The sequence below is a fragment of the Barbus barbus genome, assembly GCF_936440315.1.
Source record: "Barbus barbus genome assembly, chromosome: 26".
Taxonomy (NCBI): domain Eukaryota; kingdom Metazoa; phylum Chordata; class Actinopteri; order Cypriniformes; family Cyprinidae; genus Barbus; species Barbus barbus.
This window is the reverse complement of record NC_136754.1, coordinates 19,544,482-19,557,765: the sequence shown is the minus strand read 5'-3', so window position 1 is coordinate 19,557,765 and position 13,284 is coordinate 19,544,482. Positions and strand designations below refer to the sequence as shown.

At 37.7% G+C, this 13,284-nt stretch overlaps 1 protein-coding gene across 1 annotated transcript; it reads right to left on the bottom strand.

Moving 5' to 3' along the window:
* Positions 1 to 6,184: 6,184 nt before the first annotated feature.
* Positions 6,185 to 10,397, bottom strand: LOC306845734 (alpha-amylase; the record flags this gene model as incomplete). The annotated part of the gene is made up of 10 exons (XM_079378703.1): positions 6,185 to 6,405; positions 6,576 to 6,701; positions 7,094 to 7,215; positions 7,369 to 7,468; positions 7,567 to 7,689; positions 9,113 to 9,246; positions 9,322 to 9,552; positions 9,664 to 9,861; positions 9,941 to 10,087; positions 10,230 to 10,397. The coding sequence occupies 10 exons, from the start codon at positions 10,395 to 10,397 to the stop codon at positions 6,216 to 6,218; spliced, it is 1,539 nt and encodes a 512-aa protein (XP_079234829.1). The 3' UTR covers positions 6,185 to 6,215.
* Positions 10,398 to 13,284: the final 2,887 nt, after the last annotated feature.

The following is a 13,284-nucleotide window of genomic DNA, read 5'->3' as shown; positions in this document are numbered from 1 at the left end:
GGGAACACATGGCACAATCACAACACTAACCCATGTGCTCAGACAAGACAGTGACATCTGGTGGCCAACCAGGGCACACCCACAGGATACGTGACAAACACAGCTTTTAAAATCTTAAACGTCCCCGTACGGGCCACCATATGTAACAATCGGCCTAACAGGCTGGGTTACAAAGTTTAAAAAGGGGTCAGATTTGTCTGTGTGAGAGATCTGTGAGTGTTAAACGAATGACATGAAACAGAAATACGTTAAGAACGGGACTTTAAAACAACACAATAAATCCAGGAAATCTCAGTCTGTAAAAGAATATAGTTCACTGCACCATACCCCATAAACAGTCCAAGAATCCTAGTGTGCTGATAAAATCCCAACGTGAGTCCACCAGTGTATGTACAATCCAAAATGAGTGATAATCCAATTTGCTGTAAGTGAATCTGGAAAGGTAAGTCCACGAAATGAAAACTCCACAATCCAGGTGTGTAGGGTAGCTGTTAGTGGCCTCCTTTTGTTGGCCATGCTGCTCTCTATATACTGTTCCTGCTTCCTGTCAGGTGACTGGTCACCTGAGAGGTCAACCATACAATTCTTAAAGACATACACACACTAAGATGTGAAGAGGAATAAAATGGACTTAAGAAACATGTAAACCAGTTTAAACTCTAATATACATAAAATCAAATGCAATAAATAGAGTGGTAAAACATGTCTCTTATGTGACAGTGTCACAAGTCTGACCATTGAATGATTTGTTTCTTATTCCATGAGATAGAGGGGTTATGCTGCTCCAGCCATGGAAGGCTGAGGATGATGGGGTTTTGTGGAGATTGAAACACAAACAGGCGGATGGTTTCAGTGTGGAGGAATCCGGTAGTCAATTTGAGATTTTCAGTGGTGAATTTAATGCAACCGGAGCCCAGAGGTCGGCCATCTAGCGCTGCAACTGCCAAGTGAGAGTCACAGGGAACAAGAGGGATATTATCTTTTGCGAATGACACAATGAAACTTCCTGCAGCCCCTGAGTCGATCAATGCTAACGTCTCCATAACCCTTCCATTGACCTCCAGAGTGACTGCAATCTCTAAACTGGTAGCAGATTTAGAAATTAGACTCGCAGCAGTAGGATTGCGGATGGACGAGTGGGACAGGATGCTTGGAGATGTCCAGGCAATCCCCAATACAAGCATAAGCTCTGTCAAATGCGTCTCTCTCTCTCTCTCCTCCTCGTTGATGCGCATCAACCCAATTTGCATGGGTTCTACGTCTGAGTTTGCTGCTGAGGGTACAACGGGAAATGTGGGCAGACGGTTGGTGCAACGAGAGTGGAGGAGGTTGTCGATCTTGATGGACAGCTCCATGAATTGTTCTAGTGACTTTCCCTCGTCACGACAGGCGAGTTCGGACTGCAGCTCCATATTCAAGCCTTTACAGTAATGAAGTTTGAGGGGATCATCTGGCCACCCGGTCTGGGCTGCGAGAGTGCGAAATGAGAGAACGTAGTCCGCCGCCGAACCGGACTTGACGGAGAGATAGTAGTTGCTCACCCGCCTCCTTTCCTCCCCCTGAACGAAGGGAAGGTTGGTCTATCCTCGCTCCACACCACGGTGGCCCAATCCAGCGCTCTCCCCGTGAGAAACGAACACACGAATGCGATGCGATTCTCGTCTGTAGGGTACAGCATGGGTTGTTGGTTGACAAACATTGAACATTGGAGTAAGAAGCCCTTACAGCTGGTTGGAGAGCCGTCAAATTTCTCTGGGAAGGCGAGACAAGGGCTGGCGGTGGTGGAAGTGGCGTGTGCTTGAGGTGGACTGGGAGGTGGAGCAGAAGCGTTGGGCGCTTGGAGATGAAGCACTTGTAAAGTCTTTACCAGTTCTTCGGTTATTGAGGTCAGTCAGTTGAGCTGCTGTTGGTGTGTGGCCAGGACCAACGCTTGGGTAGAGACCTCAGTGGTGAAGTGGTAGAATGCTGCTGGGTCGAGGTCTGGCGAAGTCTTCTGTAATGAGGAGTCAGTGACGTTAGGATCTATGTGCAGCTTCATTAAAACAGAATGCAAATCAATCAGAGAATTGAATTCAAACACGAGCTTCAAACACAATGTAGACAGGGCAGAATCAAAGTCAGAGTTCAGGCTGAGGATCAGGGCTGGCGGCAAACACCCAGGATAATCAAATAACAAGGCAGGTTGAATCAGAATAGGCAGGCAGCAGAGAATCAGAGTCCAGTAAATAGTCCAGGTCATACACGGGGAGTCATACACGGGAGAAGCGCTTGGAAATGTTTGCATGGCAAGACAAGACTTCGCAATGAGGTTACTGGGAGAACAGCCTAAATGGACCAGAGTCAATATGAAACACCTGTGAAGGTAATCAGCCACAGGTACGGGCTATTATGGGAATTGGAGTTAATGACTGTTAATACTCAGGTGACAGTTTCCTCTGTTGGCGATTGGAGAGAGCCACAGAGGCTGAATTCGTGACAAGAACTCACTTTAAACCACCATAGAGTGTTTGTAATAACTTCCTTTTGCAATCACATGGGAGGTCGCGGTACATTATAAAAGTAGCCCAAAAAACCGCAACCCACCCATTTTTCCCACGACTGTATTTTCAAAATAGCCCAATTGTGCGGGGAAACCGCAACCCTGGCAACACTGGTTCGCTGTACCCTCATCACTTATAAGAAAACATATCTCTGGCGCACTCTATCTATCTTTCTCTCTCTCTCTCTCTCTCTCTCTCTCTCTCTCTCTCGGACACTCGCTCTCTCTCTCCACGTTCGCTTCACGTTTGTCGAGCCCGGCGCCTCATAATCACACAATCCCTGCGTCCCAATGTGCAAAAGAGAAAACAATCCGTGGCGACGGTTTTGCAATCCGTCCCCTCAGTTTATAAACCGTGCTCACAAATTCTTAAACTGTTCCCTCGGTTTAACAAATCGTGCCTACGGATTAATAAACAGTGCCCATGAATTTACAATCCGTGCGCTCAGATTCTGTAAACGTACCCTCGGTTTTTGAATCCGTACCCAGAAATTCATAATCTGCGTGCACGCTTTCGCAATCCGTTCCCGCGGCTTTGTAAACTGTACTCACAGATTCATAGGTAGCCTATGTGTTAACAAATCATATTAGAGCCTGTTATTGTTTTATTGCATATTATTATGTGGAATAGGCCTACAGCAAATTGTCTTAAGTGTCTTAAGTCTTTTTAAATTTTTACAGAAAATCACAATAACTGATATTGCATTGTTGCTCCAACACTTGTTGACATGTAACAATAATTTTTATTGATCTGAGTTTTTTAAGGCGGGCAGGGCAGAGTGTTATATGAAGCTTGTCAGAGAAATTGTAAGGTAATTGACATAGAAAATTTCATTAATCATTAATTAGGGTACTAAAGCAATTATAAGTAAGCTTACCAACAAAGCAAACATATATGAACAATGTTTTGACATGCTCTTTCAAAAAAAAAAAAAAAGTTTAATTTATAAAAGAAACTTAGATTTTTGTGAAAAAGGTTATTTTAGGTATATGGCTGGTTAAGCCAAAATGGGTTGTTCACAATTTTCAGCTAAAATGGACTGCACACACACACACAGACACACACACACACACACTTTTAGACAGATATTGAGGGTGAAAATAGGTTTATAGGCCTAGATATGTATCCATACAAAATCTTAAGTCTTTAAAAAAATGCATTGCAGACAGTATGGCAGGAGGACAAGCAAAGAAAGGAAACAGAGAGATGAGAAGAGAAAGGGAAAGAAAGGAAATGTCAGTAAAATGGGCTGCATACACACACACAGACAGACCTTTACACAGAAATTGAGGGTAAAAATAGGTTTATAGGCCTACTGTAGATATGTATCCATACAAAATCTTAACAGTCTTAAAAAATACAAGCATAACACACATACATGCACACAAAAGACACCAATGCACAGAAACACACACCTATTATAGGTGACCTACAACATGATCAGTTCATTTTTAATTGCATTGTTTAATTAATAAAATTAATTATTCATTCAACTTTCTATTTAATAAAATACATGTATGGTGTTGCTATGGCACTCTAAAGACGATAGTGTCAATTTACTGTTAAAAATAAAATGATTTAAACTGAAATTACCTGTGTTGTTTTCTTTTTATATTGGCCCATTTTACCTGAATGCTGTGCCATGGCTCAAGAAGGTACCTGCTGATACTCTAACTCTCATAATTTTAAAACGTTTATACTTTTTCACATTTAAAAAATATAAATATATTTAAGAGACCCATGCTAATTTATGAGAATATAATTAGATCTCCTGCATAGCTTATGTGATGGTATTATAAGTTATTTACCAAAATGTGGCCCATTTTAGCGGACTTCACCCTAGTTATTATTATTATTATTAGTATTATTTATAGGCTAAATAAAAGAGTGACAGTAAGACAGTAAAATGTTTATCACAAAATAATTCAAGAATGCTTTCTTTTTAAATTACCTTTTACAGTTTTGGAAATGTGTTTATGTACTATTTATTCTTAACATGAAGACTTATTTTGGTGATTTTATTATACTAAACTTTACCACCCAGAGTTAGATGCATGTTTACGGTTAATGTTATTATTAAATAGGTCTATTATAACATTGCATTCAGTTAGAGCGCAAAGGAATGACAACATAATGGTACATTATTTGTTTTGTATTGTAGGCAATTTTTTTGTATTATATATATATATATTTTTTTTTTTAGAAAATTAAGTATATTTTCTATTCTTCTTGTTTATTTTAGGCTATAGGATAAAACACAGACGGCAATGTTTTATCCTATTGGTGATTCATGTCAAATAAACACTAAATAGAATACCATTTTGTGAGTGCGGATCATGGTCTCATAGGATTACAAAACCATCGCCACGGATTGTTTTTTTATTTCTCCTACAGGTGACGTGCCGGGCTCTGTACTAAACGGAATATATAGCGCTACACTGCTACTTGCTGGAAAAAACAGTTAATACTGGAAAATCTACATTGCTTTAAAAGTGGTGGAGCTACCGTCGTGCTACTGAAAAATGTAGTTAGTAGCGTTGCTACTTGTAGCGTAGTGTTCCCCATTCTCTATTTGCAAACAGACTAGTTTCAAACATGCAAGTACTTGCAAACATGGACTACTTCCATGATGTTATCACTACTTTTCTGGGTCTTTGAAGTGAAAGTTGCATGGGTTGTCAATGGAGGGACATCAACCTCTCATTTCCTTCAAAATGTCTTCAGTTGTGTTCTGAGGATGAACAAAAGTCTTAAGGGATTGGAACAACATGAGGGTCAGTAATTAGTGACACGATTTTCATTTTTGGGTGAACTATCCCTTTAAATTTAGTACATTTAAAATGAGTTAGATTTGGTTGTTACTCTTGATGTGTTTAATTTATTTTAGGTATTTAAGCCATATTTACTGAAGACATTTGCTTAAAATAATTAACTATTGCCTTTAATTTTAAAAAAAGAAAAAGTTCTCAAACAGCTGTTTTAACAGCGTGTTTTATTGACATTATACACAGGTTAGGACTCATCAAAAGCTGCTCTCTACGCTATTAAAGGCTATTGTTTAAGGGAATACATTTGTGTCACATTTGATGTGAGGCAGGAAATAGATTATGCATTATCTTGGGCCCTTTGGGTGTACTAGTCCATCTCAGTATTCGTTAAGGCAAGACCCTGTAGACCTGCTAGGTTATGTTCTGCAGTGTGTGGCCAGTATCTCTGACAGGTCATTATTGGCCATCATGCTGAGTGACGGACTGCAAGGACCGAGCTTGCATTCATTTCTTTCACCATTATTGAGGAAAAGAAGCAGCTTTTTTTTTTCTCTCAGGCTTCATCAGAATGATCAGAGAGCAGTGAAAAGAAGTACACTGTGTTCAGAGTATCACAAGGATTTGTACTGTGAGACACAATTGCAGCCCATTACTGGACACACAGCTTGTTTTAAAGAAATTATTTGATTATTATAATTTGATTATTGTACCTTCATGGATATATTAATGTATTTAGAATTACTTAAATATTTAGAAATACTTTATTCGTTATTTATTTTTACTTACCCAAATTCTAAAGACAAACTGAAAATGCACTTTTTGCAACTGGAGCCAACAGGAGGAAATCATGTAAAAAAATGACAGTAGTTCTAACTTGCATGCTATTTGTTTATTTAAATAGTGTCATTTAAAGTTTGGAGTCAGCGTGAATGGCGATAAATGGGTCTTCTTCCTGGTTGCTGATTTTGAAGGTAGCACGTCCATCTCCTCCAACCCCCACCTGTTTCCCAGTACATCTGCCACTTTCCTTCTGACCAGAGATCACATCACAGTAGGTGCCTCCTGGCAGACCGGTGTTTAGGGTCACGTTCAGATCCCTAAAGCACAAGTAAATATTATAGATTATAAACTTTAGATAACTGTGACTGTAGCTAGATGTACAGCACATACTATATTAGCTTGTTTTAAATACAGTTACATCTCCCAATAGAAGTACAAACTGAAATCTTCTCTCATATTGTACCTTTCTTTAAAAATAGATTCTTACCAGTCATCGTTGTTAATGACAAGGAACCCTTTATTACCACGGCTGAAAGAGATCTGGTTGCTTCCATTGTCCCACCAGTTAGAGAATGCCTGTCCATTTACAACATTACGGAAGGCCACCATGTTTCTGTGGAGTAAAGTTTGTTTTTATTGTACATTCACTAATAGTTATACATTCTTAGGTAAAGTAAAAACAGCAATGTTGTGAAATATTCGTACAATTTAAAATGAATTTTTCTATTTTAATATATAGTTTCACATTTATTTATGTGATGGCAAAGCTTATTTTTAAATATTTGCCCTTTAAATTTGAAAAGAGTTTTATTTTAAATAAAAATCCTTTGAAACATCAATGTATTTTTGATTAATTTAATACACACTTGCTGAATAAAAGTATACATTTTAAAATAATGAAATTATAAGTAAATAATAATAATAATAATAATAGTAATAAATCTTATAAATCCCAAAATGTAAGTGTAAGACATTTTTGCAATGAAACTGTAGGACAGAACTCACTTGATCTGACGCCATCTGTGCTCACAAACCCAGCCATCTCCACAGGTAGAGTCAGGGTTGATGGGAACAGGTTTGGTGGATCCATCACCATTGCTGGGGGGTCCTTGCCAGTCATTTTGGTCCTGAGTAATGAGAAAGTGAGCAATTATTAAGAGAGAGAGAGAGAGAGAGAGAGAGAGAGAGAGAGAGAGTTATGTTTTTGTTTTAAAAAAAATACAAAAAAATTAAACCAGATTAGCATTTGTTTTCTCACTTGACTAAGCTTAATCATCTACCTGCCCATTCACAATGTTGCGGTCCCACCGGTAGCTGGACATTACTCTGGTAAATCCATATGGATGGGCCAACATAAAGGCTACAGCCATTTTGTAAAGCCTAGAAAGAGAAGGATGAATACAGATGAAAGGAAATGTAATGTTTTAATTTGCCAAGCAAATGCTGTTTTGAATATGAAATTTAAGATGAGGTTGCACCTGGCATCCCAGAATGTCACAATAGATGCACCTCCAGCACCATGTCCTCTCTGGTTATCGTGGTTGTCAACAAACACCAGAGCTTTATTAGAAGCCATGAAGCCCCAACCCTCACCCCAGTTCCTGAAACAAAGCAGCTCCATCTGTGAATTTTAGGTTGCAAGAAACAATAAATATAACTGGATGACAAAACAGAGCTAATACCCTTGGAAAATTTTTTAATGAACAATAATGTTCATATGTTTATGCAATATTACACTCAAAATGTACACTTCAAATGTTAACATGAAGTAATTTCTACTTCATCTTAATTTATTTTTGTTACACTATTGTAAATATTTCCAATTACTGTAGAACTGTTGTGGTGTTTCATTTCTGCCCCTCCGTGATTCTATTTCTTACTCATAAAACCTGTCCCTCATATTGCTCCTGAATGAATCAGTGTTTTGAACAAATTGACTGAGTGAATAATTCAATTGCACACTCATAAAATCAGTCACTTTTTTTCGTTTCTGAACAAGTCAGTGTTTTGAACAGATTGGCTGAGTGAATGATTAAATTGCTTAATCTTAAAAAAAAAAGTCACTTGTTTACTTCCTGAATGAATCAGTGTTTTGAATGAATGGAATGAGTGAATGACTGAGTTGTTTACTCACAAAAACAGTCCCTTGTTTCATTCCTACATGAACATCAATGTTTTGAAAATGTGGGGTGAGTGAATAATTCAATTACCTAATTATAAAACGCGCACTTATTTTTTAATGAATCTGTATTTCAAAACAAATCAGCTGAATGAATGATTCAATTGCTCATGCAATTTAAAAAGTGTCACTTGTTTGTTCCTGAATGAATGCATATTTTGAATAAATTGGTTAAATGAATGACTCAGTGACTCACTCGTACAGTTACTTGACATCATCTAACAATAGCGTAACGTTGTAACCACATATAGTTCAACTGATTGTCTGGAATGTACAAACACGAACAAGTGGAGTAATACAAACAGTAGTCTCAGCCTCAGACGTCACGCCCATGGAGCGTTGGCTAAACGTCTGATGCATATGGCACACTTTTCTGGAAACATTTCAGGAATGTCGAAGTCGTTATCTGACTGGTCGAATTTATTTTTGTCGCGTTTATTTTCGGTCCGTGGGTAAATAAAGATGCCATGGTGCCAAACCCCCTCACGAAAGAAGAAAGTCGTCGTATTTACAAATGTGACGGCGAACGTTTATCAGGTCAACTAAATGCTGGATTTTCAAAAGTATGTGAAATATTTAGTTTCACACACCGGTTTGTTATTGTGATGACATTTCCATGCCCCGAAACATGATGCTGAACGAAACGAACTGTGATTGGCTGTTTGACATGTCGGTCAAATGGCCTCATGGGCGGGCCTTGGCCAACGAAAGCTACCATATATTCCAGACCTTCAGCCGTCAGTCTGATGTCTGGCTACGCGAGACTATACAAACTGTGAAAAGTCCCAGTGCTGTTGGACTGTGCTGAATAATTAATAGAAATGCAAATCCACAACTTTACTTACTTGAGGTAGGACAGTTTTTCTCCATTCCATTTGCGGATGACATTGCCCAGTTTGGCACCATACTTGAACTCAGTCACCCTTCCAACTCCAGTGTATTCGCCTGATGTAATGGGCTCTCCACCGAGATCAATAACCTAATAACATACCAAGTAAGTCACCAACATATTTTGCCACCTTTATATATTTCTTTTGGAAATTAATGGGCATACCTCTTGGAAGATAAATGGCCTGGAACCAGATGGAAACCATTTTGTGTTCAGATTATTGAGACTGCCATAGACAGCAGAAAGATCACCAGGCCACATATGCTTGCAGGCATCCACTCTGAACCCAGCCACTCCCATGTCAATCAGCTTGTTCATGAAGCCAGCCACCTTACCACGCACATAGTCCTTCTCCAGAGCCAAGTCCAGAAGACCAACCAGCCTACAGTTTCTCACCTGCCATCATCACAGCACTCAAAGTTGTAATACAAAAACAAGAAGAGCCCACTATGCACAATAAATCATCAATGATTGAAATGAACACTTTGACATAATATCATCTCATACTTGATTGATATCCTGGTAGTTCTCAATGTTTCCACTGCCAGTATTGCATTTGCCGTCATTGAAGTCCAAGTTGGAGTAAGGGACTGTGGGGAAGTCTTTCTTGTTGGCATCAAAATATGAACCACAACTTGAGTGGGTACCGGCTCCACCACCTGCTCCACACATGTGGTTGATGACTGCATCAACATAGATGTTCACCTACAAAACAAACAGAGGTCTATGAATTTTACACAGGAAAAATAAAGTAATACACTATTTATACTCAATTTATATTTACCCCAACATTGTTGCACCTAGTGATCATGTCTCTCAGCTGATTTTCATTTCCTGATCTGGAACACAGATTGTAACCGATTGGCTGATATCTCTGCCACCAAGGGTGCCATGGGTTTGTGACAACAATGCTCTCACTTGGAGGGGAGATCTGAAATGGGAAATCAATATGTTAATATGTTATTACTATTACATATATATATATAAAATGTTTTTGTTTTTTTCCTCTAAAAAAAAGCATATACAATTATGAACTGCAAATGAAGTCCTGCAAATGAAGCATTTAAAAATACCTGAACTCCACCAAAGCCATTTGGTCCAAGGTAGCGCTCGCACTCCGCTGCAATATCAGCCCAGCGCCACTCAAACAGGTGGACGATGGCAGTCCTTCCATTTTTTGTGTTTGGGTTAAACTGAGCAAGGCTCAGTCCAAGCAACGCTGCCAAGATTAAAAGCTTCATCCTTTCCTGGTTTAGAGAAAAACCTACAACACAACCTGGGCTTATGTTCAGTTTATATACAAAATGGCATTTCCCTTCTGTCCAATCGGGATCTCAAATGTTTGGGAAAGGCACTTTGAACAGGTGAAAAACACTGTCCATTTCCCATGGTGCAAACTAAAAATACAGATGTCTCTAAATAAACTTATCATCATAAACTTCAAGATATAAACACTGTTAGGTAACAAATTAAAAGAAACATAGGTTATGAAAAAATGTTTATCATGAAAATTGAGACTATTGAAAATAAGCTATAATATATTTCATTACAAACTCTAATGTCCACACTGACTTTTACTATGAAGCTGCTTTGAATCAACTTGTATAAGGTGCTATAGGAATAAAATTGACTTCTAATGTATAAGGTGCTATATGATTAACATTGACTTTAATCGCTAAAGAACTGGAAAAGGTGAAAAAACACCATTGAATCACCTGCTATGTAATGAGGTAGTTTTTGAAACTTTCACAAATATTATGCAATAAAATAAATGAAAGAAAACACCCTATGTATCTTGAAACATCAAGATTTATAGTCTCTGGCTTACCTGGTTATATACAAACACTCATAAAAATTAACTACTACTACTAATATAATTAACTACTACAATACTTGTTTACTAAACTACTTAAATTCTTATTGCTTACAATATAAGTAACATACTAAAATAAATTAAATATTAAACCTCTCTAAATGATCTTATATTTGTGTTTAAAAAAATAGGGGTAAATGTATCTTGCCAAATTACAAGAAAAGTAGGGGAAAATATGTTATTTTTTATATGAGAAAAGAAAACCGAGAGGCTTGTGACTGTTCCATTGACTGCCAAGTAAATGACACTGTCAAGGCCCAGAAAAGTATGAAAAACATAGTCAAAATAGTCCATCTGCCATCAGTGGTTCGATTTGACTGTCATGAAGCAATTATAAGTGTTATACGCTGTTTTCATTCAAATCAAAGTGTAGAAAACGTATCCGTGTGGTGTGGCTGACACAGAACAGCATACGCTATTTGCGTCCAGCGGATATTCTCCAAAATGGCACTACACTGATGTGGAGGACACAAATTGTTGAATAGAGTAATTATTTAGATTTTCTTTGCGTGCAAAAAGTATTCTCGTCACTTCATAAAAGTCAGGTTGAACCACTGATGGCAGATGGACTATTTTGACGATGTTTTCTTATACTTTTCTGTTCCTTGACAGTGTTATTTACTTGGCAGTCAATGGGATAGCCTCCCGGTTTTCATCAAAAACATCTAAAATTGTGTTCTGAAGACAAACGAAGCTTGTACGGGTTTGGAACGACATGGGGGTAAGTGATTAATGACAAAGTTTTCATTTTGGGGTGGAGTAACCCTTTAAATATAGCTAAGTAAACATGTATGCAGTTTTATATGTGTGTACCTACTTAGCCATGTTCAATTAATTTTTGGGAACAAATTTGTACCCAGAAGTGAGTTAACAATCACATTGCAAAGCCTCCTAAGGCCTTTTTTTAAAAAAAAACATGCTCATTTGTAAAAACAGTATACAAATAAAGTAAATCCAGTTTCTTTTTTAAATTGTAAAAGTGCAGAATGTTTCCTGTGGGTTAAGATCAGGTTATAGTATAATATATATATAACCAATTTTACATAAAAGCAACATAAGTCTATGGATTTAGATACATAAGTAAATGTGTGTGTTTGTGTGTGTGTGTATACCTGGTATTTCCTACATTATGGAGACCAAATGTCCCTAGAAGGATAGTAATACCACTCATTTTTGACCTTGTGGGGACATTTGGTTATGGGGACATATAGAGAATACCAGGTATACACACATAAACATGTATTGATTTTATTTTATTTTGTATTCTATTTTATTTATTTATTTATTTTGGCCCCCCTGAGTTAAACAGATTACAAATCACAGTAAGTGATGTTTTTTTTTAAAACTAAAACTGCAGTTTTGTTAGGGTAAGAATATAGAAAATACAGTTTGTATAGTATTAAAAAAAAACTTTACGTCTTTGGAATGTCCCCATAAAACATGGAAACCAGTGTGTGTGTCTACCTAACTTAATTAAGGACAAATTTGACAAAAGACTAGTGTAACTAGCTGTTATTTTGTAACGAGCTGTAAAAAATAAAAAAATAACACTAGAAATCTGAATGTCCCCATTTATATGTTAAGTAAAGGTGTGTGTGTGTGTAAGTGAGCCTGTACCGTCTGTAACTATACAAACCGTACGATTTGATGGAGGCTCTTACAGATTTGAATTAGTAGAAAGAGAGATGTGAGAAGGAGACACAGTTGGAAACAGAGCTTATGTTGGCTCTGAAGTCAGACAGAGAATCCAAGCCATACAAAAATGTATAAAACTTAAATCTTTCTCTCTCTAACCATATGACCTTACGAAAGAAAAGGGCTCTGAGAAACAATACACAGGATGACACAAGTAGGCTGTTGGTGATCAAATGGTTCAAATGTGTTTTTTTAATGCCCTCCTTGAAAACACCTCAGAGCAATCACTGTCCCAACTCTTTCCACTAGAGGACACTCCACACAATCAAATGTCATATTAGATAATAATAGTGAGCATAATTCTTAGACTGCTTTTTTGTATATATATTTTTTTATCAGACAAAGAAATAAACTCTATCATTCTCCCCAAAGAAAAAGAAGAAGAAAAAAACAGGGTGACACAGTTTGACTCATTCAGAAATGGTCACTAAGTTGCCTAAATTGACAGACTTCAGCTAGTACCAGGCTTTTTGAACATGTTTCGCAGTGTATACAAAGCAGTCTTTAGCATGGCACCAGGGGGCACATCCCTAACCCTCACTTAGATTGGCCAGACCATT